This window comes from Dioszegia hungarica (genome assembly GCF_025882075.1).
Source record: "Dioszegia hungarica strain PDD-24b-2 chromosome Unknown MKK02contig_2, whole genome shotgun sequence".
In the NCBI taxonomy this organism is placed as follows: Eukaryota; Fungi; Basidiomycota; class Tremellomycetes; order Tremellales; family Bulleribasidiaceae; genus Dioszegia; species Dioszegia hungarica.
This window is the reverse complement of record NW_026515766.1, coordinates 1097596-1124432: the sequence shown is the minus strand read 5'-3', so window position 1 is coordinate 1124432 and position 26837 is coordinate 1097596. Positions and strand designations below refer to the sequence as shown.

General features: G+C 57.3%; 11 protein-coding genes across 11 annotated transcripts; 3 read left to right on the top strand and 8 right to left on the bottom strand.

The window, feature by feature from the left end:
* Positions 1–186: 186 nt before the first annotated feature.
* On the bottom strand, positions 187–1832 carry MKK02DRAFT_19272 (EAP30/Vps36 family-domain-containing protein; the record flags this gene model as incomplete). Its single annotated transcript, XM_053086068.1, has 4 exons — positions 187–617; positions 669–1115; positions 1160–1229; positions 1278–1832. The coding sequence occupies 4 exons, from the start codon at positions 1830–1832 to the stop codon at positions 187–189; spliced, it is 1503 nt and encodes a 500-aa protein (XP_052949288.1).
* A 771-nt stretch (positions 1833–2603) lies between these two features.
* Positions 2604–4231, bottom strand: MKK02DRAFT_39816 (uncharacterized protein; the record flags this gene model as incomplete). The annotated part of the gene is made up of 4 exons (XM_053090791.1): positions 2604–2999; positions 3053–3447; positions 3496–3942; positions 3997–4231. 4 exons carry the CDS (start codon positions 4229–4231, stop codon positions 2604–2606), a joined length of 1473 nt encoding a protein of 490 aa, XP_052949287.1.
* A 586-nt stretch (positions 4232–4817) lies between these two features.
* On the bottom strand, positions 4818–6391 carry MKK02DRAFT_39815 (uncharacterized protein; the record flags this gene model as incomplete). Its single annotated transcript, XM_053090790.1, has 3 exons — positions 4818–5198; positions 5244–6127; positions 6202–6391. The coding sequence occupies 3 exons, from the start codon at positions 6389–6391 to the stop codon at positions 4818–4820; spliced, it is 1455 nt and encodes a 484-aa protein (XP_052949286.1).
* A 490-nt stretch (positions 6392–6881) lies between these two features.
* On the bottom strand, positions 6882–8409 carry MKK02DRAFT_39814 (uncharacterized protein; the record flags this gene model as incomplete). Its single annotated transcript, XM_053090789.1, has 3 exons — positions 6882–7199; positions 7251–8155; positions 8211–8409. 3 exons carry the CDS (start codon positions 8407–8409, stop codon positions 6882–6884), a joined length of 1422 nt encoding a protein of 473 aa, XP_052949285.1.
* A 402-nt stretch (positions 8410–8811) lies between these two features.
* On the bottom strand, positions 8812–11460 carry MKK02DRAFT_19090 (putative 3-isopropylmalate dehydratase; the record flags this gene model as incomplete). The annotated part of the gene is made up of 8 exons (XM_053086039.1): positions 8812–9157; positions 9192–9233; positions 9293–10760; positions 10812–10892; positions 10939–11075; positions 11120–11199; positions 11282–11368; positions 11419–11460. The coding sequence occupies 8 exons, from the start codon at positions 11458–11460 to the stop codon at positions 8812–8814; spliced, it is 2283 nt and encodes a 760-aa protein (XP_052949284.1).
* Positions 11461–11785: 325 nt separating this feature from the next.
* Positions 11786–13286, bottom strand: MKK02DRAFT_35069 (putative 8-amino-7-oxononanoatesynthase; the record flags this gene model as incomplete). The annotated part of the gene is made up of 4 exons (XM_053089072.1): positions 11786–12211; positions 12260–12402; positions 12452–13124; positions 13173–13286. 4 exons carry the CDS (start codon positions 13284–13286, stop codon positions 11786–11788), a joined length of 1356 nt encoding a protein of 451 aa, XP_052949283.1.
* Positions 13287–13890: 604 nt separating this feature from the next.
* On the top strand, positions 13891–15702 carry MKK02DRAFT_18945 (putative ammonium transporter MEP1; the record flags this gene model as incomplete). Its single annotated transcript, XM_053086025.1, has 6 exons — positions 13891–13995; positions 14043–14105; positions 14151–14317; positions 14362–14449; positions 14498–15240; positions 15285–15702. 6 exons carry the CDS (start codon positions 13891–13893, stop codon positions 15700–15702), a joined length of 1584 nt encoding a protein of 527 aa, XP_052949282.1.
* A 315-nt stretch (positions 15703–16017) lies between these two features.
* Positions 16018–17858, bottom strand: MKK02DRAFT_39810 (magnesium transporter NIPA-domain-containing protein; the record flags this gene model as incomplete). Its single annotated transcript, XM_053090788.1, has 7 exons — positions 16018–16485; positions 16528–16604; positions 16649–16688; positions 16736–17062; positions 17138–17272; positions 17319–17724; positions 17773–17858. The coding sequence occupies 7 exons, from the start codon at positions 17856–17858 to the stop codon at positions 16018–16020; spliced, it is 1539 nt and encodes a 512-aa protein (XP_052949281.1).
* Positions 17859–18201: 343 nt separating this feature from the next.
* On the bottom strand, positions 18202–19561 carry MKK02DRAFT_39809 (uncharacterized protein; the record flags this gene model as incomplete). Its single annotated transcript, XM_053090787.1, has 3 exons — positions 18202–19344; positions 19390–19506; positions 19553–19561. 3 exons carry the CDS (start codon positions 19559–19561, stop codon positions 18202–18204), a joined length of 1269 nt encoding a protein of 422 aa, XP_052949280.1.
* A 361-nt stretch (positions 19562–19922) lies between these two features.
* Positions 19923–21167, top strand: MKK02DRAFT_35067 (Mov34-domain-containing protein; the record flags this gene model as incomplete). Its single annotated transcript, XM_053089071.1, has 7 exons — positions 19923–20017; positions 20082–20121; positions 20170–20247; positions 20295–20489; positions 20548–20758; positions 20801–20934; positions 20979–21167. The coding sequence occupies 7 exons, from the start codon at positions 19923–19925 to the stop codon at positions 21165–21167; spliced, it is 942 nt and encodes a 313-aa protein (XP_052949279.1).
* Positions 21168–21511: 344 nt separating this feature from the next.
* On the top strand, positions 21512–26564 carry MKK02DRAFT_29549 (uncharacterized protein; the record flags this gene model as incomplete). Its single annotated transcript, XM_053087851.1, is given in 15 exon segments — positions 21512–21755; positions 21801–22729; positions 22781–23027; positions 23210–23224; positions 23250–23929; positions 23982–24209; positions 24267–24314; positions 24363–24433; positions 24567–24598; positions 24701–24942; positions 25115–25474; positions 25494–25665; positions 25731–25810; positions 25867–25928; positions 26234–26564. 15 exon segments carry the CDS (start codon positions 21512–21514, stop codon positions 26562–26564), a joined length of 3741 nt encoding a protein of 1246 aa, XP_052949278.1.
* Positions 26565–26837: the final 273 nt, after the last annotated feature.

The following is a 26837-nucleotide window of genomic DNA, read 5'->3' as shown; positions in this document are numbered from 1 at the left end:
GATATGTATGATCGATACTGGGATGAAGCCCGATAAGCCGATGGATTGTCGTCATGTTTCATCCGCCAGTCTGCTTCTCATCAGCAATGTCTCAAGCTGTTGCGCTGCTGAAAGCGGAGGAATGTCTCACCGTTGTCTCAGATCGCCTCTAGTTGCTCATCGCTAGAGCGCCGCTGAGATTACAAATCAAGCTTTCTGCTCCAAAGTCCAGCCCGTCATGATATCCCTATACCACCGAACACCTCCAGCCCCCTGTTCCGCCTGATCATCCCTCACGATCCCCCCAACTCCTCCCATGTCTCCGTTCTCTAGCTTCTCGATCTCCTCCATCAATTCCTTTGCCAGGCCGATAGCCAGACCCTCGTATGCTGCTATCTCGATCAGACTGAGACTCTTCTCCATCGCCGGCGATGCCGGAGCCTCTTCGCTAATGGAAGCACCGCTGTCCTGACCCGGCGAGAGGAGGTCCAGCAGCCGGGCGAGCATGTTTGGCGGCGAATACGTCGGAGAGTACAAGACTTTGAGGGCGGATGGGAGTGTCCTCAGGCGGATAGGAGGGGAAGTCTGATCCGGTATGAAAGGCAGAATGGAGATCAGGGTAGCAGGCGAAAGTAGCGCTATTCGATCAGCCATTCGCTCATGCATTTCTCTCGACATGGTCAGCTCACCGACGCCTCTCGCCCTCATCCACAATCCCCAGACCTCATCCAAGCCGATAACGCCCCTGCCCTTACTCCCCACCATCAGCCCCTCCACCTCTCTGCCCTTCCCCTTCACTCCGGGGTGACCAGTAAGCAGCGCCCCCAACTCTCGCGCCAGTCCCTCCAGGTACTCATGGTCGCTCCGCACCATATCGCTCGTCAAAGCCGGAGCAGGCAGACCCAGCTGTACCAGCGATGTCCGGATCAGAGTCGCCTCTTTCTCCTGCTGCGCCTTTTCGGCCGACCCGATGGGTGGATTTGTTCGTTGCGACGAGAGCAGCTTCTCGTTGAGTGACTGAGCGAGCTTGACCATCTCCCCAGCGCGAACCATGAGAACTTCGAGGTCGGCAAATGCGGATGAAACATTGGCGGAGCGGTTCTTAGCGTCGAGGGTGATTGTCTGCATGATGCCGTCTATAGAGTCAGTACATCCGAGGCATGACAGCGAGTAAACTTACCGATACCGGAAACCCGAGGTGTTGATGTCCCGCCGTCAACATCCCTACCATTGCGCCCATCTGACGCGTCCTAGACAATCAGCTATCTTCCCCTTTACCACGATCTGAGCGAGCTTACCTGTCTTTCCCAAGCTTTCTGGCTCAACACATTCTTCAGCTTCGCATAAGCCACCTTCTCTCCGCCTTTCCTGAAGCTGAGCCGCACGACCTCCAGTTTCCCGTCCCCAGGCGTAGTGCTGCCTCCGACCGCGCTGGTACTCGGGGCAGCCGCTCCGTTTGCTCGAGTCGTGCGAGGCAAGGGCGAAGCGCAGATCTCGCACGAGATCATGCTGCCGTGGTTGAGGAAGGTACAGGTAGGACATGCGATCTTGCCGCCCTTGGCCTGCCCATCTCCCGGTCCGCCTGATACATTGGGCTGAGGCGTTGATGGGCGGTCGGAGGACGTCCGGTTCGGTGCAGGTGTTCCACCTCGACTATGCGGTATCCGATCCTTCCCCACTCCGCAGAGCCCACACTTCGCATCTTCACCACCATTCCTGTACCCGCAGACGGTACACGACCAGCCGAGATCTTCCTCCGCATCCGCAAGCTGCAGACTTGTCCGCGAGCCGTTTGCCCGGGACGATCCGGGTGCATGACCGAGGGAGATGGTGATCTTTGGCGAGCTCCTCATGAAGCCCTTGTAGAACTCTGTCTGTCGCACATCCCGAAGAGGAGCGAAAAGACCGGTGCTGAGTGGCCGAACGGAAGATGAGGAGGACGGTACTGGATCCAGGATAGGCTCGAGCAGTAGTCGGGTAGTTGTCAAGTGAAGGACGAGATCCTGATAGCCTTGCACCTTGTTATCCCTTTCCTGATCAGCAAGTCATTATGCTCAAGGAAGGATCAGTAGAGACGCACCCCTCGTACAATCCCAACCCATCCCAACTGCCTATCCACTCCTCTCCCGGCAGAAGAGACTCGCCAATCGGTCCGCTTGGCCTCCAGGTTCTCCAGTATCTAGAGGAAAGGCCTGCGGGGAGCGCAGCAGCCATAGCTATGAGATACTGCAGGCTCGTTATGAAGCACAAAACCGAAACACACCTCTTGAGCCATGAAGCTCTTGCTGCGGGCGCGTAGTGGGGGCGCGGGGAAGCATGACCATGGAGATTGACTAAACTCCGGCTGGCATTGGGGGTCCAGCTGCTCCTCTTAGCTGCGAGGGGCTTAAGTATGGGCGTATCTGGCATTCAACACGATGCAAGTAGTCCAGTCCTTCTTATCATATCTCCCACCTCTTTTCACGCAGGGGGTATCCAGCGACTCAGATCCTCCGACAATCGCACTTCGCCACCTTCACCACTTCTGTCCACTTGTAAATGTTCTGCAAGATTCAGCTGAAGCCCCTGCCTTGAGATGGTCGCGCAAAGGTTTACCAATGTGCTTCTCACACCCAATACGCTCTTCATTCTCTCGCACCCTCTCTCTCTTCTTCCGCCTCGGCGCCGAACCCGACCCCAAAGTCGGACCTAAACATCGCGAGGTCTGCGGGTCCCCAAGCACTGCAATTCTCCGGCGGCGGTGGTGGCTTCTCACCCTCACCCCAAGTGACCCTACACTTGCGCTCCCCATCTCCTATCGAGGGCGAGTCAAAGTCAAACGGGTCCTCCGGGTAACCGAGAACCCATTGACAGCACCGTAAGGTGGGATACTCGGCAGCTAGGCCCTCCAACGCCTCAACGCTGTATAAGCCTTCAAAGCTGCGCCATGAGCGCCGATCGTACTCGTGACAATACTCGATGTCGGGGTCGACGAATGAGATCCGCTCCAGCGCCGGTAGTGCGGGCCGCAGTTCCGAATCCTAAGAATTTCAGCTCGAGGCATGTGTGTAGAGGCTGAGTAGGATACGCTCACCTGGTCAAGTAGCGGGTACAAGGGCCCATCATGAACCCATTTATGCCTTTGACTGAGCACGAGAGTCTTAAGGTTCTGCATGGATGTATGAAATTCGTCCTGCGCGAGTTGTAGCGCCTGAGTGGCATTGCCAGACCACGGTCCATATAAAGCCAGACTGACCAGCGGACCATGTCCAGCGATGGTTACACATAAACCTCCGAGGACGTCTGAGTCCATGGCGACCGGAACATGGAGGGCGAGTGAGATGATGTGAGGAGCGATCCGGAGGAGATTTGACAGAGTCTGGGAGACCGACATCTCGTCGCCGTGCAGTGTGATTTGGCGCAGGGATGGAAGCGAGAGCTCGAGCTCCGAGTAGTCTTCCGGCGTGTAGGCGCATACCAGACCGGCATCTCAGTGACAGGCGAGCGTCAACTCGACGAGGTTGGGGAGGGACTGACTGAAGAGCACAAAGTGATCCGACACTCTCGCCGTACAGCTGAGGGTCAAGTTGGTGAGCAAGGGTAGTTGCACCGCGCCGTAGTCGAAGACGCGATTCCAAACGTCCCTGCTGTTGGCTGACTGCTGAATGTTGTCCTCCCGCTGCTTTTCCTCGTCCGCGCCGTAGAACCGCTCCGTCTCGTGCAGGGTGATGAGCCGATCCTGAAAGTAGAGTGTTAACTCTTGGAGTTGACCGGCGAACCGGAGGATGTGCGGCCACATCGCCGTATCATCATCGTCCCTCACCTCGAGTGTGAGGGTCGTGAGGTGCTTGACTGCGGGAGGGTAATTTTGGAGGTAGATCTCGTGTCGCTTGCTGAGCGCCCTCAGCTGGATGCGGCGGGAGAGATCGTCGTATTCTCCTTCCTCGTCATCTTCCGTAGGATATTCCCCGACTGGCTCGAAGACTATTCATATCAGCACGAGCTCGTTCCAGAAGGTCTGGGCGAGATGTGACTGACCGTCCTCCATGTAGCACGGGCGGACGAGCAACTCCCGCAGATTTTCCTTCAGATACGGCCGCAGCGCTATCTCCGCGCCCTCCCTCAACGCCCGACACGTCGCCATCATGTTCCATAACGGACGAGTGCTGTGGTAGGTAGGAGAGTAAGAGGTACGGTGGACAGTGTACGAAGCGATTGTGTGGATGATATGTAGGGGAAGAGTGTCGAGGCGGACAGGAGAGGAGGATGGCATTTTGGACCGGACGAAGCTGAGTGAGCCTGTCGTGCGACTGCTGTTTCGTCAGCAACGTGCGGGGCTGATGAGTATTGCCTGATCTCAGCTGTTCCTCAGCTCACTAGATCGAGGGAATATGTCAACAAGTGGATGAAAGTTGTATGGCAAAGTTGGCTTTGAGACAGCTGCTGCAGATGTGGCACCTCCCTCAGCGCTCTCTGGCCCGCTTTGCTGGTCTCATTGGCCGATAGCACGTAAAAGGGACATGCATGCTCGCAAGACACCTTCTGAGATACTCGTATCCAGAGCATGCTCGAAGAGCTAGCTACTTCGGTCTGATCAAGGGGGTCACCAGCTCTGTATGCCCTGCTCCAGCGCCCTGCTCCTCCGTACCTGCCGCCCCGCTCGTCTGCCTCTATACTACTGGAATACCTTCTTACTAGATTGAGTTCTGGATGTGTCAGCACAAACGCCAGCACAAAGTCCCGGCAATGTCTCGCAAAAGGTCGAGAACCAAGACTGAACAAGTCGTAACAAAGCCACACCCACCTTTGGTTTCCTACCCACGTTGTCCCGACCGCCCGACCCGCTGCGCACTAATCGTCTACTCTCCGCCGACCAGAAGCCAAGGTGACTCCTCCCCTTCGTAACATCCCGAATGCTGATGGTCCTGCTCCTCAACGTCCGGCGGTAAAGGTGGCTCCTGCCCCTCAGCCCAAGTCACCCGGCACTTGAGCAGCCCGCCAGGATCGATTGAAGGTGAATTAAAGTCGAACGGGTCGACGGGGTAACCCATGACCCACTGCACCATCCGTAGTGTTGGATATCTGACAGCTAGATCGCGTAGTGCTTCCGGCTGATAAGTGTAGAAGGGTCCATATCGTGGCGGGGGTGAAGGGGAGTAATAAGAGCGGGGGTGGTGGATATGGCGGTCGACAAATGACAGGCGCTCCAGGGCGGGTAGATTGGGCCTATTGCTGTCTTCCTGATATATCAGCTCGTTATTGCGAGTCCATAGGATTTGACTCACGTGCATCAGGAGGGGGTCCCCGGGAACGACATCCTCCGACTCAGCTCGGTAGTACTGCTGACCGAGGACGAGCGTTCTTAAGTGCGGAAAGGTCACCTCGCTTGGATCGTCCCATTCGTCCTGTACATGACGCAGAACGGCAGTGATGATCCCAGATGGTTGACCGTATAGAGCAAGGCTCTCCAGCGGGGTGTGAGCGGCCATGGTCACAAGAATGAGCTCGAGCTCGTCCGGTATGACGTCCGTGGAGAGATGAACGACCAGTGCGGTGATGCCCGGAGCGAGCGGTAAGATGTTGGCCAGCGTGTGGAAGACCGAGTCATCATCGCCGTGTACGGCTAGCCTACGTATTGTTTGAGGCATGGAGATGCCCTGCGACTCGTAGTCAAAGGGCGTGTATTCGAACCCCCATGACCCGAAGTGACAGGCGAGTGTGAGATCCACGAGGTTTGGCGTCGACTTCGCCAGGAGGGCAAAGTGGTCGGTGATCCTCGCCGAGCAGGCGAGAGTCAGATGTGTGACGAGAGGGAGCTGGAGTACGCCAAAGTCGAACACCCGATTCCAGACGTCGCTGGTGTTGGCCGTCCTCCGGATATGTTCGGCCCGCAAGATGACGCCCTCGTACCGCTCCTCCAGGTGCGCCTCCCATTGCCGATCCCGGAAGTGGATATCAAGGCTGGTAAGCTGACCAGCAAAGCGCCTGATATGCTCCCAGCCTGCCTGGTCCTGATCATCCCTGACCTCGACGATCAGACGAGATAGAAGGGCCGCTGAGGGTGGGTATGCGCGATAGTGGTCCTTGAAGCGCTTGCTGCGTACGCGGAGTAGCTCCCGCCATTCATGATCTTCCGGATCATCGATACAGCGGTGCATGGGATCCCAGACTTTAATATCAGCCAGTCCATAGATTGTTGTTGAGACCCTTTATCCAGCTGACGATCCCCCACCCGCAACTCACCGTCGGGAATCGGCCGGATGACGATTTCCTCCTCTACCAGCATCGGTCTCAGCGCCGGCTCCGCGCCCGCCCGTATCTTCCGACTGGTAGCCATCATACGCCATATAGTGACCGTCCGGTCACTGTGGCCGGCGATGAGTGCGATGATTTGCAGCGGCATCCCCTCCAGAGTGGGAGTTGGGGCCGTCATAGCGTGCGGAGTTGTCACAGAAGCTGCTTTGCTACAGCCGATCTGTAGCATGACCTGGAGCTAACGAACAATCAGCACAGCCCTACCTTGTTGAAGATTCAAGTCGTACTGAATGATGAGTGACCAAAAGTGATGGCATTATCAGGGCCTCATCAGGGGTTGAACCAATCTCTTGGAGTCGTGCAGAAGAATACCCGTGCGCAGGCTTCCTTGCCATCTCGCTCGTTGTGGTCTAGATCGCATATGGAACGTTCTTGACGTCGGTTTATGGGCATGCTGTGATGTAGAACAAGCGCTACGAGATGCTCTAATGTACCCAGGACGCTCATCTAGAGTTCGCCCCGAGCGATTCCGCCCCCGACTGCCGCCATCACCCTCCCTAGCTTTTCCCTGTGCCCCATCCCCCTCCGCCGGCCCGTTCCCCTCCTCTACACATCTTGCTCCTCCCCGCCGCCTTCTCTTGTAGTTGACTCTTCCCATCTACGCAGGGTCATGCTCCGCCGATGCCGTCGCTAAAGTACGGCTCCAACGAGCCGAGCGCGACGTCGGCCGGCCGATCGATGCAGCACCGGAGGTCCCGCTCCCGCGCATTGGGATCGCGGCCGAACGGATTGACAGCGTACGAATTGGTCCATTGTACCGTCCGGAGCTTGGGCCACTCGACGAAAAGACCTCTGAGTTCTCCCTCTGAACAGATCTTTGCCAGCGCGGTTTCTGCTCCTCGGCGTTGAAGCTCCTGGATGTCCAGGCGGAGGTCGACCAGAGTGAGGGTCTCGATGAAGCGTAATTCGGGCAGGGAGTCGAGATCCTAAGCAGCCATTAGCGAAGCTTCGACACTCCAGTACTGAGGCACACTCACCCATGAAAAGGATCCGCTTGCGATCTCCCTATCTGGGAGCGTCCGAATCGAAGACTGATCTAGGATAAGGTGAGGAGTCCGTTCGAGGGTTCCAACTGGGTACCCGTACTCTTGACGGGTGTCCAGCCATGATAGCATGGATGCGGCGGCGATGCCATACACAGCGACACCCAGCATCCGGTACCGGCGGTCAAGGATGCCCAAGACCTTGTCGACGGGGCTGGGCAATTCCTCGTCAAACGAATAGTCGTCCTCCTGGACCCGCCCAGAGAGGTGTATGAGGAGGCCCCGTAGATGTGGTACTCTGCCGCCGAGGATGTCGAGGATCTGCGCTGCAGAGAAATCGTCCCCGCAGACCGCCAGGTACTCAAGCCCGACGAGTAAAGGGAACGGCGCGACCCGATCGACGACGAGATCCCGATATTCCGGAAGGTAGCCGGCCGCCCAGTGTTGCGCGACCGTGAGCGAGACGAGTTGCGGCATGGGGAAGGCCAGTATCCCAACGAGATGATCCCCCGCGTTCGACGATATCTGGAGGGCGAGATGGGTGACCGCCGAGAAGGGCGAGCCCGGCCCCCAGGGAGCGAATTTCCGAGGCCAGAGTGCGATAGACGGACGCCTCTCGGCGTATGCTTCGCGGTAGAGTCGGATGTCCTCCGTCTCGCCCTTTGTCGCGATGACGAAGAGCTCGTCCACGATGTTGAGCTGGAGCTCTGGACAGCGGACCCGCTTGAGGATCCCCCATCCAGCCTCGCAGTCCGCCTGAAGCTCCACCACAAGTTTGCGCATGTGACCAACTGGAGGGAAGAGGTCGAGATGGCGCTGGAAGGACTCGCTGACCCGGCGCAGCTTGTGCCACCGAGAGCAGTCGTACCGTGCGATGTTTCGATGGATAGGTGTGAATACTAGGCCAGACGTCAGCGCGGTGAAGCGCGTCACAATTGGCTGGATTGAGCTTACTGTCGGCAGGAAAGGACCGGTACCCCTTGGGCACTACGATTTCCTCCTCAAGATATGGCTCCCAGGCAAGCTTCCATCGCGCTCGCAAAGCGCGATTGGTCGCCATCATGCGACTGATCGAAAGCACGTCGCATGATTCGACGATCTGGTCGTGTAGTTCTTGCGGGATGTCGACGATGGGAGCGTGAGTCGAGCCCATACTGGTGGACTGCGCTGGGACGCTTTGGAGGTGATGTGTGGTGATGCGAGCGGCATTTCGAGCAGTCCTAGCTCCAGTTTGAAATTTGACGGGCAAAGGAGGGCATAAGCAGGGCGCAGGAACAAGCATGGATAAGGTTTGGGTGAGGCGAAAGCTTAAGGGGAAAGTTTCAGGTCCGTGCCCCACGTTTCAGATCTTCCGGTCCTTCTCCTTCTCGCGGTCTATCCTTCCTTGCTGGGCTGCCGACTATGAACAACGATTCTTGCTACACAAAGAGATACCCAGCGCTCAATGCTCCGCCTCCTTCTCGCCCTCACATCAAACCCTCCACCACCCGTCCAGTCCTTCTCATACCCCTCCGCAGGTCCGGGATCTCCCTTCCCCCCGCTTCCCTCGCCCTCTCTACCACTCCATCTTCTTCCCGCCTGTCTTGAGCGGCACCACCTTCTGCCCCTTCTTGGCGTATCCCACCCCGTCGAGCCAGGGCCAGATCTGCGTCCTGCGCTCATCGAACCGCTCAATCGCCTCCTTGTGCTGGAACGTGAGTCCAATGTCGTCGAGACCGTTGATGAGGCAGTGCTTCCGGAAGGGGTCGACGTCGAAGGGGATGGGTGCTTCACCGTTGGGACGGAGGATTTGTTGATTGGGAAGATCGACGGCGAGCTCGAGACCGGCCTCAGCGTCTTTGTGGAGGAGGGCAACTTCAGCTGCGGGAAGCTCAATGCAGAGCATGCCGTTCTTAAAGCAGCTGGACGTCAGCCTCGGACAAAACGATGACCTACTTGTTCTTGAAGATCTCGCCGTAGCTAATCCCGATCAATGCTCTGCGCCCGTCAGCACTTCTCATGGTACTCGGCACTCTGTAGGCAAAGAAAATGCTCACCGAATACCAAAGTCCATCAGTGCCCAAGGAGCGTGTTCTCTGGAGGAACCGCAGCCAAAGTTCTCGCCGGTGCTGACGAGAATCTGAGAGCGGGTGTACGGTTCCTTGTTAAGCACAAAGTCCGAAACTGGCTCGCCGGTCTTTATGTCATACCGGACGGGCCAGAAGAGCGCCGCACCGAGACCGGTTCGCAGTAGGGTCTTGAGGAACTGCTTGGGGATGATCAAATCCGTATCTGTATTTGCACGACTCCATGGGCATGCGCTTCCTTGGACGACGGTGAAGGGAGGGAGACCAGCCGAAGCAGCAGCCGCCTGCTGTAGGGAGGTCTGCTCGCTGGGCTTGTCGCCGATGGGCTCGATAGGGGGGTGGGGGAGGTCCATGGGCTGGAGGTAGTCGTGGTAGGAGGTGATCTTGAGCCCAGCGTCCTTGTCGCTGCCGCTGCCCATCATCTTGCGGACATCCGTAAGGTATCCGGTAAGGGCGGCCGCAGCGACCATGGCTGGCGACATGAGGTGGGTCCGGCCGCCGGCTCCCTGCCTCCCCTCAAAGTTCCGGTTCGAGGTGGACGCGCACCGCTCCTGGGGCTTGAGCTGGTCCGGGTTCATGCCGAGGCACATGGAGCACCCGGCCTCTCGCCAGTCGAACCCGGCTCGCTTGAAGATGACGTCAAGCCCCTCCGCCTCCGCCTGCTGCTTGACCAGCCCGGATCCGGGAACGACCATCGCCTCAACCCACTCGGCGACCTTGGCCGGCCCGCCCGACTTCTCCGCAGCGAGGATGACCCGAGCGGCGGACCGCATGTCCTCGATACGGCCGTTGGTGCAGGACCCGAAGAACGCCTTGTCGATCTTGACCTCCTCCATCGGGACGCCTGATTCGAGACCCATATACTCGAGCGAACGGACGACATTGGGGCGGACAGACTCCTTGAAGTCGGCAGGGTTGGGGACGACACCGGTGATAGGGACGGTGTCCTGGGGAGAGGTACCCCAGGTGACGGTGGGGATGATGTCCTCGGCCTTGATCTCGACCTCGATGTCGTACTTGGCTCCCGCGTCCGTCTTGAGCGTCCGCCAGTATGCGACGGCCTGCTCCCACTCCTCACCCTCGCGAGGGCTGAGCGGACGACCCTTGAGGTACTCGAAGGTAATCTCGTCCGGGGCGATCATGCCGGCACGGGCACCTCCCTCGATCGACATGTTGCAGATGGACATGCGCGCTTCCATGGAGAGGGAGCGGATGGCCGAGCCTGCAAACTCGATGACGGCGCCGGTTCCGCCGGCGGTACCGATGACACCGATGATGTGGAGGACGATATCCTTGGACATGACGCCCTCGGACAGCTCGCCTTCAACCGAGATCCGCATGTTTTTCGACTTGGCCTGGGGGAGGGTCTGGGTAGCGAGAACGTGCTCGACCTCCGAGGTACCGATACCGAAAGCGAGAGCTCCGAAGGCACCGTGAGCTGAAAGTCAGCGAATAGTCCGGACGCACGGACTTCAAATTTGGGACTTACTGGAGGTGTGAGAGTCACCACAGACGACAGTGGTACCCGGGAGGGTGAAGCCCTGCTCAGGGCCGATGATGTGGACGATACCTGACGATCAGCCGTGTCCTGGCATACATTTCGAAGTTCAACTCACCCTGGCGCTTGTCGCTCATTCCAAAGTAGGTCAGGCCGAACTCCTTCACATTGTCCTCAAGCGCCTCGACTTGCGCGCGAGAGTCGGTCTCGGTGATAAAGCTCGAGACGTTCTTGAAGCTCTTGCGAGTCGTAGTGCTGCACGATCAGCTCAATTCGCGATTCCTGGACAGATTACTCACGGGATGTTGTGGTCGACTGTCACAAGGGTGCAATCTGGCCGTCTGACCTTGCGGCCGGCATTACGAAGTCCCTCAAATGCCTGCGGAATTTCGAAGTCAGCTCATATGCTCGAGATGTAGGAGCTCTAGGTGATGGCAGATCATGAGAGAGGAGGTGTAGACCAACCTGGTAACTTCGTGGACAAGGTGCCGGTCGATGTAGATAAGGGTATCTCCCTCGCCAGAATGGACGACATGGTCCTCAAACACCTTGTTTGCCATCAGCTGCCGCCGGCTGCATATATTGTACATTAACTCACTTTGTCGTAGAGAGTGCGGGGTCGGGAGGTGGGGACGGGCATCGTGAAGAGCTCTTTTTTTCGGTTGGAAGTTGAGTTTGAGGTTTTTGCGGGCAAATCGAGTGGGACCGCTGTGATGTTGGCTGTAGCTGTATGTTCTGGTCGTGCGGGGTGGATGTATGTCAGAAGTGAGATGGAGAGTTGAGGAGACGAGGGGGGATGGATGAGATGGATGATCTTGCAACGTCTTGACTCCAATTGGCCGCCGAGAGTCGATTACGGCATGAAAATTACCCAAACTAGTAGTTTCTCTTGCATGTGTTCTTGCTGGTCGGCCGAGGATCGGCCGATGGACCCGATGGTCCAGCTCCCCTCGGGGCCCTCACAACTACAATCTTCCTCGAAGCTGTACCTGCTGCACTCCCGCAGTACCCCTGCCCACCCCACCGGCCCGCTCCTGATCTGCCCACGCCTCCAAAGCCTTCACCAGCCGCTCCACCACCTCCATCCCCATGTCCGCCCGCAGGCAGATCCGTACCCGCTCACCACCGGGAGGTACCGTCGGCGGAACGACAGGTCGCACAACCAGACCCCGTTCCAGCAGGAAGGCCGATAGTGCGTGGGGTCGAGGAGTAAGAAGGCCGATAATGGGTGAGAATGGGTCGGCGGGGAGTGTGGGGTGCCGTTGCCGAGCTGAAGCGAAGGGTGCTGCGGCTGCAGGCGGGAGTGAGAGGGTAGATCGAGGGGTTCGAGCGAGGATGGGTCGGACGAGAGCGTGGAAGTTGGAAGACAATGACATGAGTTTGTCCCGACGCTGTACGATTAGCTGTGTCGTCCTCTGCACCCAAGTAATCCAGCCCACCTGATCTCCATCTGTGCTTTGTAGTAGGTCCCAGGCACATTCCAGCGAGATCAACGTTGAGTGGGGTATAGCGGTCGAGAAAATGAGCGGTCTCGCAAAGTTAATCAGGAATGACCGTATGACTGGCGAACATAGCAAGACAGCTACCGCATGAGCTGTGACCAGATCGATGGTGGAGGGTAGAGAACTCACCTCCGGAGCTCCCTACTGCCTTGCCAAACGTCATTAACCTGACCCCCACTCTCCCGTCTCCCGCCTCCCCTATAGCATGGCCCACGCCTCTTCCACCTGACCCATATACGCCAGTGGAGTGCGCCTCGTCCAACACCACACACTGCCTGTCCCTCGGCACAACCTCATCCATCACGTCCAGGAACGCTGGCAGACAGGCCAGGTCCCCGTCCATCGAGTACAGGCTTTCCAGCGCCAGAAAGATGACGCCTTCCTGCTTTGTGGAGCTGGAGGGTCCCGCATCCTCTTTGCGACGTATACGTAGCAGCACCTCCCGCAGGGCGTCCGGATCGTTATGCCGAAAGGGTATCCGCCGTTCCGGTCGAACGCGTGATGCCCGCATTCCCGAGTGTACCGAGGCATGTACGAGCTCATCGTACACCACCCAGTCGCTTGACTGCGGGACAGTACCGAAGAAGGAGACGTTGGCGTCCCATCCCGAATTGAACAGGAGAGCTGCAGGCGAGTCGAAGAATGATGAGAAGCGCGATTCGAGCGCCGAGTGCGCCGACGTACCCCCGCTGAGCAGGCGCGATCCGGTCGACCCGAGGATGTGTGGCGAAGCAGCCAATCTCTTCAGGTACTCCTGACGAAGCTCTGACGAGCTGGTCAGCGAGAGGTAGTCATTAGAGCTCTGTCCATCAGCTGATGGGGCTCGAAAGAGGTCAACGAGGGCACATACAAAATCGACTAGCTCAGAGGAAGTCGAGGTATTGTATTCCTTCAGCGATCTGAAGCGGTTCTTGGCCTTTCTGTCCTGGAGCAGCGCTTCCAAGCGCTTGTCGAGCGCGCCCATGCGTGAGGTATGATGGGATCCTGACCTTTGTGAACTTCTAAGTTCAAGCTCATCGTGCCTGTGTGGAGGTTCTAGGTTCTACCGACGATTAGCCGGAAGATTACGTATACCCGCCGTGCGCCGGAGAATCTCCCAAAGTAGCCACTTTGCTTTGCCACTTATTTCCTCGATCACTCCGAGAGATAACGACCAGTGACGAACACCGAGTGGGTCCGGGACATCTCGGGCGGGGATAAGAGACCTTACCCGGCCCACTTGAGCGGAAAGATAAGTCGGAGAGCGTTGATTGGCTGATAGACCCCTCATCTGGGTTGCCCAGTCTGAAACCCGGTGTCTCCCGAGATTGAGCGGTCTAATCAGCAACGAATCTCACGTCGACGATGCTGCAGATAGCAACAGAGAGATCTGATAGGGCGGGGACGATCATGGGGAAGAGAACGAGCCAAGACACGAACAGAGTATTATAGGACGCGCACAAGACATCTGTCATCCGCCTTTTTCTCATCTTTACCTCGACCATCTCTAACTTTTCTCTCCAGTGTGTGTGCGGACTACGAGTCTTCCCTAACCCACGTCAAAACATCCACCTGATCACACGATCAACATGGTGAACGCCACATATGGTAGTCTGACCGCTGGTGCGGCAGAGGGAGAGACCGTCATCAACCCCTATGGTACCGACTTCATCTCGACGAGCGATGGTGGCGTTGTCACCGGTGAGTTTGGGCGGTATGTCGTAGATACCTGAGCTGACAGCCAGCGTTCAACCCAGGAGATATCGGATATCTGCTCTTCTGCGGTGCTCTCGTGCTCTTCATGGTGGGTCCACTCATGAATAAACTTCACTACAATGCTGACCTATAGATTCCCGGTCTCGGTTTCCTCTACTCTGGTCTTGCACGGAGAAAAAATGCCCTGTCACTACTGTTCATCTGTATGACATCGCTCGCAATCGTCTCTTTCCAATGGTGGTTCATCGGTTATTCTTTCGTCTTCAGTGAGACTGGAGGTGTCTTTTGGGGTGATGGACGGTGAGTAGCACTTCAATAGCAATAAGGGCTTTGCTGATCTTCAGCAACGTCGGTTTCCAATCTGTCCTCGACCGCGCTATGCCAGAAACGAACGGCAAGCAGCCTGAAATCGTCTACGCCATGTACCAATTGGTAAGCTTCCCATCCACTCGAGTCGACTGGATCTCAGCTGACTTGCAGACCTTCGCCGCACTTGTCCCCGCCATTCTCATCGGTGCCGCCGCCGAGCGCTCGCGCATCCTTCCCGCCATGGTCTTCATCTTCTTCTGGACCACCCTCGTCTACGACCCCCTCGCGCACTGGGTCTGGTCCGTCAACGGCTGGGCCTTCAAGTGGGGTGTCCTCGACTACGCCGGTGGTGTCCCCGTCGAAATCGCATCCGGTATCGGCGGTCTCGCTTACTCGTACTTTATCGGCAAGCGTCGTGACTATGGTACCGACCGCGTCCTCTTCAAGCCCCAGAACGTCTCGCAGATCGTCCTCGGCACGGTACTCCTCTGGGTCGGATGGCTCGGATTCAACGGTGGATCCTGCTTTGCCGCCTCCCTCAAGGCCGCCATTGCCATCTTCAACACCAATCTGGCTGGATCCGTCGGCGCCATCGCATGGCTCATCATGGACTTCCGCTTGGAACGTAAATGGTCGGTCGTCGGTTTCTGCACCGGTGCCATTGCCGGTCTTGTCGCTATCACCCCTGCCGCCGGATTCGTCGGTCAGCCCGCTGCCGCCCTCATCGGTCTCGTTTCTGCCGTCGTATCCAACTTGTGCACCCGGCTCAAGCACACCATGCGCGTCGACGACGTCATGGACATTTTCGCCGTCCACGCCTTGGCGGGTATCGTCGGTGTCCTCATGACCGGTCTCTTTGCTCAGGCTTCCGTTGCTGCCACGGACGGCTTTGCCGTGATTGACGGTGGATGGCTGTAAGTTTTCACCTTGTTTCAAGTAGATCCTTGCTGACCCATAGCGACCGTAACTGGATTCAGCTCGGAAAGCAAGTTGCCTGGGCCGTTGTCGGAATCACTTGGACCTTCGTCATCACCTACGCCATCATGTTCCTGATCAACCTCGTCCCCGGTCTTCACTTCCGCGCCACCGAGGAGGCCGAGATTGTCGGGATGGACGAGGTCGAGCTCGGCGAGTACGTCGCCGACTATGCCTTCTTCGACCGTGATCTCGAGGGACAGTACCAGCACCCCGGATTCAAGGACCACTACAAGCTCTCGCGGGCCATGACGGGCAGCAGGAGGGGACGTGGTGAGCGGTCGGCGTCGGCGGGACCTACGGGGCCGAGGGAGGCGGGTGCGGCGGGACACATGACGCGCGTGCATGAGGAGGCGGTCGTGCCGGATGCGGCGTCGTCGGGCTCGAATGAGAAGATGTAGTAGGCAGAGGGGTTATAGATATTTAATTTTTAGTCGTGGAGGTTTCTCTCTTTTAGTGTATGTTGCAATTCGATAGATATATACAGATGCAGTCGATAGACCAACTTGAAGACATTTGTCAGTACAAGGCAGTAGATCCGAGTACACGAGACCTTCTTCGTGAAGAGGTATATGGGGGCGAAAGAAGGGGCAACAACCAACACATCTGACTGTCTCCCTTTTCCGAAGCTATACAGGTCTGCGGACCAACAAGGCAAGATGACGGTCATTTTGGTCGGGAAAGATCGAGATACAACATAGCAATACATCTCCATCTCAAGAAGAGCTAACTCTCCTGCCCACCGCCGCCGCCTCCGCAACATCGCTCACCCTCCTCGTATTCATATGAACAACACCCGGTGACCTTCCCAACAGACTCCCCGCCTCCCCTCTTTCCGCTCGATGACTACTCCGATCTCTCCGTGATGCTATCGCAGTAGCGGGCGGCGTAGACCCCAGCAGCAGGAACCCGGCTTGGGAGTTGATACCCAGGGTATGGATCTCGCCTGTCGAGTTCCGCTTGAGAAGGCGCACTCCCCGACCGCGGATGGAGGGAGAGAGGGCGTGGTGGTATGCGTCGGAATGGGGTGATGGGGCGATGAGGAGAGGGGTGCGCTCGGTCCGGGGCAGGGGTGTGGGGGTTGTTTGAGGGGATGAGGTGGATGATGGTGGAGGAGAGGGGGAGGGGGTAGCGGGGGAGTGCATTGAGGTGAGGAGATGGACACCGGTGAATGTGATTCCGATCTGTGGTGTCAGCTTGGAAGAGCGAGAAGTAGGGGGACTCACGCCAAAGATAAAGTTGATCATGCGGGTGAGAGGGATATCGCGGAACTCCTGGTATAGTACTCCAGAGCCAATGATCGCTATAGAAGTCAGCTTTGCCCATTCTCAGACCCTAAAAGCTTACCTGCCAGCGAGAAGAAGACGAATTGGGTGGGGATGACTTCCTGCTTGATCAGCTTCCTCTCCCATCTCCTCTTTCCCAAGTACCCACCTTGCTTTGAAACGTCATCAACGCCTTGTTCAGATACTTGACCTGCGCCAAGCTCGTCCCCACCAACACCACCACCAGGCCCCACGTCACCGGGTACTCGAACGCCTGGAGAAACATCGTCGACAACAGACTCGCCATCGCCTTGGTGCTCAATACCGTGTACCCGCCAAAGATGGCACAGATGCCCACGTCGACAGCGGCGAACCGGCCGCCCCACGCCGCCGAGCGGGAGAGGTACATGAGCATCAGCAAAAGAAGGAGGTTGATGCCTGTGTAGATGAGGAAGGGGGGCTGGGTGATGGCGATGACTAGTTCAGAGGGGTCCAGCTGTATCTTGAGCGTAGATCTTGGGAGGCTTGTCATTGGCATTGAAGAGGTTTGAGCTTGAAGGGCTGGACCTACGCGAGGATTGGTATCGCTTGATGCGTAGACGACTGTCACGGCCCCGAGGATGGCAAGGCCCATCCCGATGAGCTCTCGAGGCCGGAATCGTTCTTTGAGAATGATAGGGGCGAAGATGCAATTGGCGACCAAAGCCTAGACGTCAGGTTCTTCACAAGAGCTTGGACTGGAAGAGACTCACAACAGTACCCAGAGGCGCTACCACACTCGCAGGCGCAAAGGCGTAGCTCAAAAAGTTGCCCCCTTCTCCAATCGAAATCATCGCTAGCCCGATCCACCACAGCTTGGACTTGAGGTACGCGCCCTCCTGTACCCCCTCCCGCCTTTCGGGGCTCTCATCGTCGCTGGACTCGGCTGGCGAGTCGAGAGCGGTAGGCGTGGAGTTTCGTGAGGAGGCACCGGACGCTTTGCCGTTCGGATACGCGGCACTGCGTCCCGAGGAGGCCTTCAGGAGCCCCCTTGATTCGTCTCCTGCTCCCGCAATGTCCCCAGCACCACGCTCAATGTCCTCGTCCTCGTCGGCTTCATCGTCCGCGCGACCGTGGTGTGCCTCGGAGATCCGCCTGTGGGCAAGCTTTTGTATCGTCCTAAGAGGTCAGCTACGATCTCGCGTTTCGTGGTCAAAAATAGCGCACAGAGCAAGACTGATCAGGACGTTCCCGCTGCAGGCGATCGCGACGCCAATGAGGGATGAGCCAGAGACTCCAGCTACGCCAGGCATATCGCCTCTGCGTGGGGTCCGAGCGTGGGGGTGGAGAAGGAGTCACTACGTGACGTGCGCAAAGAACAAAAGCGACAAAACTGAGCGAGTGGAGGTCGGTTGGCTTTACTTTTCCGCTCCGCGATGTCGATGTCGATGACTACGCAGGTCAGGACAAGACATGCTAGATACATACATGATACAAGAGCTGTCTGACTGACTTATGCTATGGGTGGGGTGATACTACAATGGACAATTCCTGCCCGAAGGGAACTGCGTGCACACCTCCTGGAAGAGATGACATCCCTTCGCTCGCCATCCCCTCGCCAGACTGTACGGCTTGCACTGGACCCTCCTTTCTCGTTTACCTCCTCTCCCTCTTCATCCGCTCCTTCCTCTCCCTATGCTCGCGCTCCTCCTTCTCCGCCAGCTCATCCTCTCGCCTGGCTATCCGCGCCGCCCGCCTCTCTTCCTCCTCGACATCGCTCATTCCAGCCTCCATATCGCTCGACGCGTCGCTATCGGCGTATTTGGCCGGTTTGGCACCTGGCCGCCGGAACAACGCTTGGATGGTAGCAGAGACACCGGCGACATCGTCCGGGTCCAGGTCTGGCAGGCCGCGGCGCGGAGGAGAGGCAGACGAGGATGATGTAGATGGAGAGCGTGGGCGTGGGCGTTTAGTCTGTACCGCCGAAGAGGACGGACGCGCAGAGGACGATACCGGTGGTGGCCGAGCCGAAGACGGTATGGGTGGTGGACGAGCTTTCGGCTTGGCCGAGGCCTTTGCCGGCGATGTGCTCCTTGGCCTCTTGACGCCGACCACCTTCGACCCCGCTCTGACCTCATCCGCGCTGTTCGTCCGGCCCATCCCCTCCACCTGCGGCCGCTTCGCCTTGAGATCCCTCGCAATCTCATCGATTGACCGCCTGTCCCACCCATCCCGCCCCGGCGCAAGCTTACGCATCTCATTGGCCGCACCCGCCCCCTTCTTGCCCGGCGCAATCATCTTCCTAGCAGCCGCCGGGGGCGCGACGGGCTTTTGCGGTAGATTCGGCTGATACGGCGCCCTCGGCGCAGGCGAGATCGACCCGCCCTTCTCGTCTCTGTTTACCAGATGCCGGACCGAGAAGAGCGACTCGTTCTTGCCCGACTTTTTGAGCTGCTGCGCCATCGCGCGCGCGGCCTTCTCTTTCCGGCCGAGATTGAGCGGTGGTGAGTCTTCCCGCTTGCTCCGTGCCTTTCCGCCTGTATTGCGGGCAGTACCGTTCGACGAGGCCTTGGTAGAGATGTTGGCGCTGCCCAACTTGCCGCCGCCAGGGACGAGCTTGCTTTTCGTGCTCGGGCCGGCGAGGGACGAAGGGGCAAACTCATCCTCCGCGAATGGGTTGTACTCGACCTGTCGAGCCGAGAGGGGTACCGGGGCAGGAGCAGTCGTGAGAGCGGCGTTTGCAGCCATGAGCTCTTTTCGCCGCGCTTCGGCTGCAGCTTCGTCTAGTCGCTTCCGCCGCTGAGAAGTCAGCTCAGCCGCACTCGTACGTCTTGGACAGCTTACAGCCTCCAGGTCCTTGGCAGCAGCGAGGTCCTTCTCTTTCCGCGCTGCCGCTTCCCGCTTGATCTCTGCATCACGCTCCTCCTGCAGCTGTTGCGCGCGGAGCTTGGTGCGATGGTACTGTCTCATCAGCCACCTCTTCAAACATTGAGAAGCGGTGGCGCACGTCGGTCATATCGGCACCGGGAGACAGCAGACCTGCTGCTCTGATTCGGTTACGGGGTTGAGCTGTACCACTGGCTGTCTCCTATGGAGGCTAGACAGCAGTATATGAGGCGTTCTAGGTGAGCATAGTAGAGAGGCAACAAAGGAAGAGACAAGGTGGAATGAGGCGCATTATAACCAAGTCATAAACGGGGGGACAAAATAGCTTTCAGTCAAAAGTGGAGGTCGCGCGTGGTCATCGCATTCCTCGCACATTCAGCTCACCTTCACACCTTACATATACTTCATAGACACCTCTCAGAGTAGCGTACAGCCCCCATAGCTCGCAGCCGACTCAATATCGACCTGTCAGACGAATCGACTCGACCAAAATGAACCCAAACATCATGAGGCTGCTGGAGCAGATGGGCGGCGCAGCTCCTCCAGGGCGAAGGAACCCTCAAGGAGAGACTATCCTGGCGGACAAGTAAGTCCCTCAGTATATAATTCCGGCAGTCGACAGGGCTGTGAGGATCAGCTGACGATTTTAGCGGCGAGACAGTCCACATCTCCTCTTTGGCCCTGCTGAAGGTGCGTCAACTGACCAAAGCTAACGAATCTAACGGCGCTGATGCTCAGATGCTCAAGCACGGCCGTGCCGGTGTCCCGATGGAGGTCATGGGTCTGATGCTCGGAGAGTTCGTTGACGACCACACTGTCAGTATCTGCCTTCGTCGCGAACGAAGCTTTGTTAATCTGAGCAGATCTCCTGCGTTGATGTCTTCGCCATGCCCCAGGCCGGAACCACCGTTACCGTTGAATCGGTTGACCACGTCTTCCAGACAAAGATGTTGGATATGCTGAAGCAGACGGGAAGACCAGAGATGGTTGTGGGGTGGTACCACTCTCATCCTGGGTTCGGGTGTTGGTTGAGTAGTGTCGATGTGAACACGCAGCAGGTGAGCTCATACGCGCTTAAAGGCGACCCTCGCAGGACGAGCAAAGCTTACAGTACAGTCATTCGAACAGCTCAATCCCCGCTGTGTGGCCGTCGTGGTCGACCCCATTCAATCCGTCCGAGGAAAGGTCGTCATTGACGCTTTCCGATCCATCAACCCCCAGAGCCTTCTCAACGGGCAAGAGAGCCGGCAAACAACCAGCAACATCGGGCACCTCAACAAGCCAAGTATCCAGGCATTGATTCACGGTCTGAACAGGCATTACTACAGTGCGTCCTGTCCACCCTCCGAAGACTTGTGCTGACTTGCAGGTCTGGCGATAGATTACCGAAAAACAGAGGCGGAGCAGGGAATGCTGTTGAACCTCCACAAGAGGGGATGGACCGAGGGATTGAAGTTGAAGGACTTCAATGCGCAGCAAGAGGGGAATGAGAAGGCCGTCAAGGTGAGTTGCATCTTGCGGAAAGTTGGGCAAAGCTGACACGATAGGAAATGCTCACTCTCGCTTCATCATACACCAAATCAGTCCAAGAGGAGGCTACACTCACGCCCGAGCAGCTCAAGACGCGGCATGTTGGAAAGCTGGACCCGAAGCGGCATTTGGCGGATGCGGCCGAGAGGGCGATGGGGGAGCAAGTCAGCAGGAATTTGGCGATGGGCGTTCTTTCGGAGCTCTAGGGCGGGCGTTGTAGCATATGGAAACGCGCGAGTGATGCAAGACTGGAAGCAACGGATTGTGACCGTTTGGGACGTCGAAGCCAACTGTAATACTCGGTTACGCTGCGTCGCTGGGCTGGCCATGGTTCACCGTGCCTGAAAATCTGAGGAATGCGACGCGTAAAGTAAAGCCGTCGCGTCCTTTCCGCCAATCTCACTTCCGAACTCGAGCTATAGCTCGTAGATACCATAGCAGGCTCGCAAGATCAGCTGAGCTTCCCCAGATCCACTTCCGTCAGTTCTTTAGTGACAGAGCCAATCTGCCATTAGCTGATAAGACCAGACCCCCTTCCTCCACTTTCACAATGTCCACGGTAACACCCATCCCTGTCCCGCTCTCACTCCCACTCCCACTCTACCCCTCCTCATCCTCGAAGCTTGAACTGCTACCGCATGACATTGTCCGACTCATCGGGGATCACGTGGATGAGCTGTCGGTCTGGCGGTTGCGAGCGACGAGCCGGGCTCTCCGGACCGCCTGGGCATCAGTGCTCCTGCCGTATCTGAGTAGGAAACAGGTCATGGCCAAGCCTATAATCGGCACAGATGGTGAGGTCTGATTTTGTTTGGTGGGTACCAGCGCTGACCAGACAGTCCACATCGCTATCGACGACGGGCTAGCAAAGGACGATGATGCTCGCCGCGAGTCATTGCGGCGAGTCAGCGATCGCTTCCGCGCCCACCTCGCTGCATTCCCCCATTCAGCTACCGAGCTACGCCAGCTTCAGCTCGAAGTGCGGGACGACGACGATATCGCAGGCTGGCGCTTCCTACGTCGCTTCGCCCCTCAGCTGGAGCGGCTGGAGCTATTCTACATAGACCGGCTATGGCAGATGGCTCTGGCAAGACCTCCGCCTGCGAGGCGGGCGCGGGATGCTCCTCCCATGTCGGACGCAACAGTATCGCAGCTATCGGCCAACACCTCGGACGTCTGGCGGCGCGTACTCGACCGGGGAAATATCGTCTTTCCAGCCCTTACCAGCCTCACCATCTCTGCCACCGCTCGTATCCACGACCAGCTGCTGGGCATCGCGCGGTCTACCCCGAATCTGCGGGACATCACCCTATCCTGCCATTTCATGGACCATGGCCGCTACCATTACGAAGAAGACACCCTTCTCTCCATCGACGAAGACTTCTGTTTTCCAAAGCTGGAAAGAGCCACCGTCATTGGCCATACGACAATCGCCTGTTATGCGGCACAGGAGCTCCTCCAATGCAGCAGGGACCTTCCCAGGCTCACCCTCCATCTCATCGGCAATGTAGATCTGCCACGATCTCTTCGGACGGACGGCAGCCTCAAAATGGAGTATCTCATCGAGACGATTAAGTGTCCGGTTGAGATTAGGTGCCTGGCCTTGTATGGCTGCAGGGCAGGGGAGGTACTGGCGCGAATCGCAGGGGCCTACGAGCATTCGCACGGAGGGGAGCCAACGATTCTCGACTATATCGAAGAATTGGTGCTCGAAGGGGCAGACAATCTGTTTGGTGAAGAGGGTGGGCCGTATCCGTTACTGAATGGGGTATGTCAATTCCTTTCGGTTTCAGCATGGGTCAGGCTGACATGTATTCAGGAAGACAAATACTGCCCTGACTTTCCGGCCCTCAAGCGGATCACTTACGTGGACCGCCTTATCATCGACAACCCCAACCACTCCCCCATAGACTACATCACCCGGAAGGAGGAAATTAGGATCTTCGAGCTCTATCCGAGTCTTGAGGAGGTCATCTGGATCGATGACTTCCCATCTGATCCCTTCAATCCCCACGACAAGCACAACGGCAAGGAGTTTTACCGGATGGACAGGTCAGGCTGGGCGGGTGATGAAGAGGCTGAGGCGGACGATGAAGAGGCCGAGATGGGCGATGAAGGAGCTGAGGCGTAAGGCAGGGGGCAAAGTCCGGGGAGAGCAGGTGGATCTTGCAGGATGCGCAGTGTGGGAATCCAAGGGGAGGCGGATCGTCTCGTTTTAATCTGCGGACGTTCGGATGCTGTGAGTTAGGTCTCTTGCCGGCTTGTGCGTTGCTGGCGCTGATCTTCAGTTGCTAGTCCACTTTACCGCCGGGCCGGCTCGATCTTATTATGCGATTTAGACATCTTCTGGACGGGCTTTTGGCGAAGGACCTCGGCGAACTCGGCGGACGTATGGCGTCGGATCTTTGACTTTGGCAGTGTCAAGATGCCAAATCTTACGGCCCTCACAATCTGCGCGACATCCAGAGTCTCCGATCACCTCTATCACCTCGTCCAGATCGCCCCAGACATCCGCAGCTTGACGCTGAGTTCTTATTGGCGGAACGCAAACCGGTACGGATACGATCCCATCGACCCCTTCTCCGTACCGGTAGACTCGGAGTCTGTATTTCGGCGGCTCGAGCGCGTCTCGGTGTCAGGAGATGCGGGGATCTGCCGTTTAGCCGCACAGCTCCTATACTGCTCACGCAAGCTGTCGGATCTCACCCTACACATGATCACTGATGGGTGCGCATCCACCACAGCCTTCATGCCTGAATTGGTCGAAGCCATCGGCCAATGTCAACAGCCGGCAAGGCTTGCCTTGTCTGGCACCGAGACGGGAGATTTCCTTGAAATGATCGAGACCGACGATGACTCGCCAGAGACCGCTACGCGCATGCGGTGCGTAAAGAAATTGTATCTGGAGCAGGTAGACCGCCTGGGTGACGGAGGGGAAGAGCATTTCCCTTATCCCATGCTCAGCTCGGTGAGGCATCTCAGTTTCGCTTTATGGAATGGCAGGTTAGCTGACACTGCAGTATGAACAAGTGCCTCCTCGACCGAGATTCCTCGGTCTACAACGGATCACATACGTTGATCGCAGGGGACAAGGTGTCCCGGATCAGAGGCGCCTGGCGAAGGAGGAGGGAGATGAGTCTGTTGCCGTGGAGGACCTCTTCACCCTCTTCCCGACCCTGTTATCCGTTGATTTCATGGACGACTACCCATCCAATCCCTTCATCTCCGACGATCCGCACGACGGCAAGGTGCGACATCGGATCGAGCGACCGGGCGGAGGGATCCAAGGGAGCGATCAGGTGTAGGAATCTGGCAAGAAGGGATGGAAACTTATGAGACAATCACAATCTGTCGTGAGTCAAACATTCTGACAGTCCCGGGAACGTGGCTGATGTCTTCAGCTTTGGCGCCAGGCCTTCGTAGCGGAAAGTCGGAAATGTCATCATTCCCTGGTGTCCGCCTACAGCCCATGGTCACGATCGACTACAAGGGCAGCACACTGCTTCCTTCATGCATTCCTTTATCTGGTTGCTGTAGCATGATCTGGTATTTCTGTTGGTAGATGGCTGTCAGGGGGTCTGGTCCGCACGACGCTTGATGTATAGCGCATTATTCATGGTCGTCCAGGCCAAGCTCCGTTGAACCCGCCTGCGCTGGAAGCTCGAAGCTTGCCAGGATCTGCTCCACATTCCTCGACATCGTCACCTTCGCATCCCCAAATCCTCATGCTTCACGATAGATATCATAATCGCTCGCACGGCTGATCAGGTTATAGAGACGCCCTGTAAGATATACACCGGCTCATTGATCCACAGCGTCGCCGGTGCTAGATCTCGGCTGACAAGTGTGCAGTCTTTTCTCAGACCCTCCTCCCCTTTCACCATGTCGAACACGCAAGCCTCGCTCATTTCACTTCCCGTCGAGCTGCACATGCGCATCGCTTCATCGACCGATGAGCTCACGGCCTGGCGGATGTCGGCTGTAAGCCGAGATATGAGACTGGCGTGGACGATGGCGCGGGAGCCTTATCTCAAACGGAGGACGGCCGCGGTTTCTCCGCCATTCGTAGAAGATAGTGAGCTTTCAGACTCCCTCCACAAGACCATATCAGCTCCTTGATACCCGAAAGTGATTGCTCAAAGATGCTGACTAGTCACTTTATGCGCCCATCGAGAGAAGATTCGCTCGGCAACACCTGGAGCGGCGGGCTGCTCTCAAGCGTGTGAGCAATCGCTTCGACGCCCATCTCGCGGCTCTCCCCTCCTACACGCCCGTCACCACAGACCTCACCGTCGAGCTTCGCGACGATGATGACGGTAGCGTCTGGCCTTCGCTCAAGCGGCTCGCTCCGTCCCTCGAGAGCTTCACCGTCCACATGTACGACCGTCCTTTCCAGAAGGCGTTGACAAGGAAGCAGGGAACGCGGACCGGGCATATTGAGCCAGAGCCGGACCTTTACAACGATGGGAGGAAGAAGCGCAAGAAGTCCAGGATGGGCAAGCGGCTCGGACTTGTCTATCATGAGGTGGTAGACGAGGGGGAAGATGAAGAAAGCGACAACTCGTTGCACGAAAGGCAGGAGACATAGTGGCATCTCCTGCCTGAGCCTGATTGTCTTGGGTTCTGAGAGTGCACTGCCCTCCTCAACTGATCTCTCTCATACGGTTAATGCAGCGTTGAAACCGCGCGACTTACTGTGTAGGTGTAAGTTTCCTGTTCACCTGCCTTATACGTCACCTTACACTCGAGAGAGTCTCTAACGTTCGGAGTGAGTCCGCCCAGGGAGACAGAAATCTTGGCCTTTGCTCCCACTTGCGGCTTTCCACCGAAAAGAGGGGGCTTCGTAAAGGTGAGCTCCGTGCTCTCCCCGAGCTCAATATTGATCTTGGGCACTTTCGGGTCTAGACTCTCCTTGGAGCATTCGAGTTTGAGAGGACCACTGTCCCCCTTGGGCAAGATGCTGCTCCGTATGTGGAACTTGGCGTCGGCGGTCTGCGCTGCGGTAACCGTTAGAGTGCACTGGAGCCGATCAGCGGATGGACCGCTGCAGTCTCAAGTCTTCCTAATCACTTACTGTCGATACAAAAGTCCCCTCGGACCTCTCCTGCCACATGTACCACTCGACTGAACGAGTGGGATCAGTGATGGCATTAAGCTGGACTTGTTTCCCGGGGCCGCCGATGATGTCCCCCAACGCTAGCAAGATTGAGAGGCTGGAATCAGGGCGAGCCTGGGGAGTGAACCTGATCTGAACGTCTTTTGCTAACTCGAGGGTGATGAATTTGTTTGGTACGGGAGCTGCTTGTGAGGAGCTGGCCGGTGCCGATGAAGTAGAAGAAAGGCTTGATGATGATGACGGCACCGGGCTCGAGGAAGGGGACGATAGCGACGAGCTGGTGGATGTTGTGACCACTGGAGGTGACGCTGTTGAGGTGCAGTCGACAGTAGTTATGGTCGTCACCGTCACTGTCGAGAGACTTTCCGCCAGGACGGCGACTGTACTGAAGACCAGCACAGCCATGATCAAGGACGCCCGCAGAGATGACAACATGTCGGCCTTAAATCGAGATGGAGAAAAGAGCCGACAAATAGTGCGAGTGTAGTGTGTTGACTCTGTGCGATCTTGAGAGCGCAGGACACAGTCCTTTCACTTGCTGCCCCCACCGGTATCAGTCTCTGACTACCCCTTGTGTCGGTTGATCGCGACAATAGAAGATAGATAGTCGTCGATCCTTTCGTGATATCCTGCAAAGTTGGTTGTTACAGACTTTAAGGGGTGGTAACGAGAGGGATTGTTGGCATCAAACAGGTTTGAAGTCCTGATAGATGATCTACACGGATAGATCGCTAGTATGAGGTAAGTGCATCACGGTGAA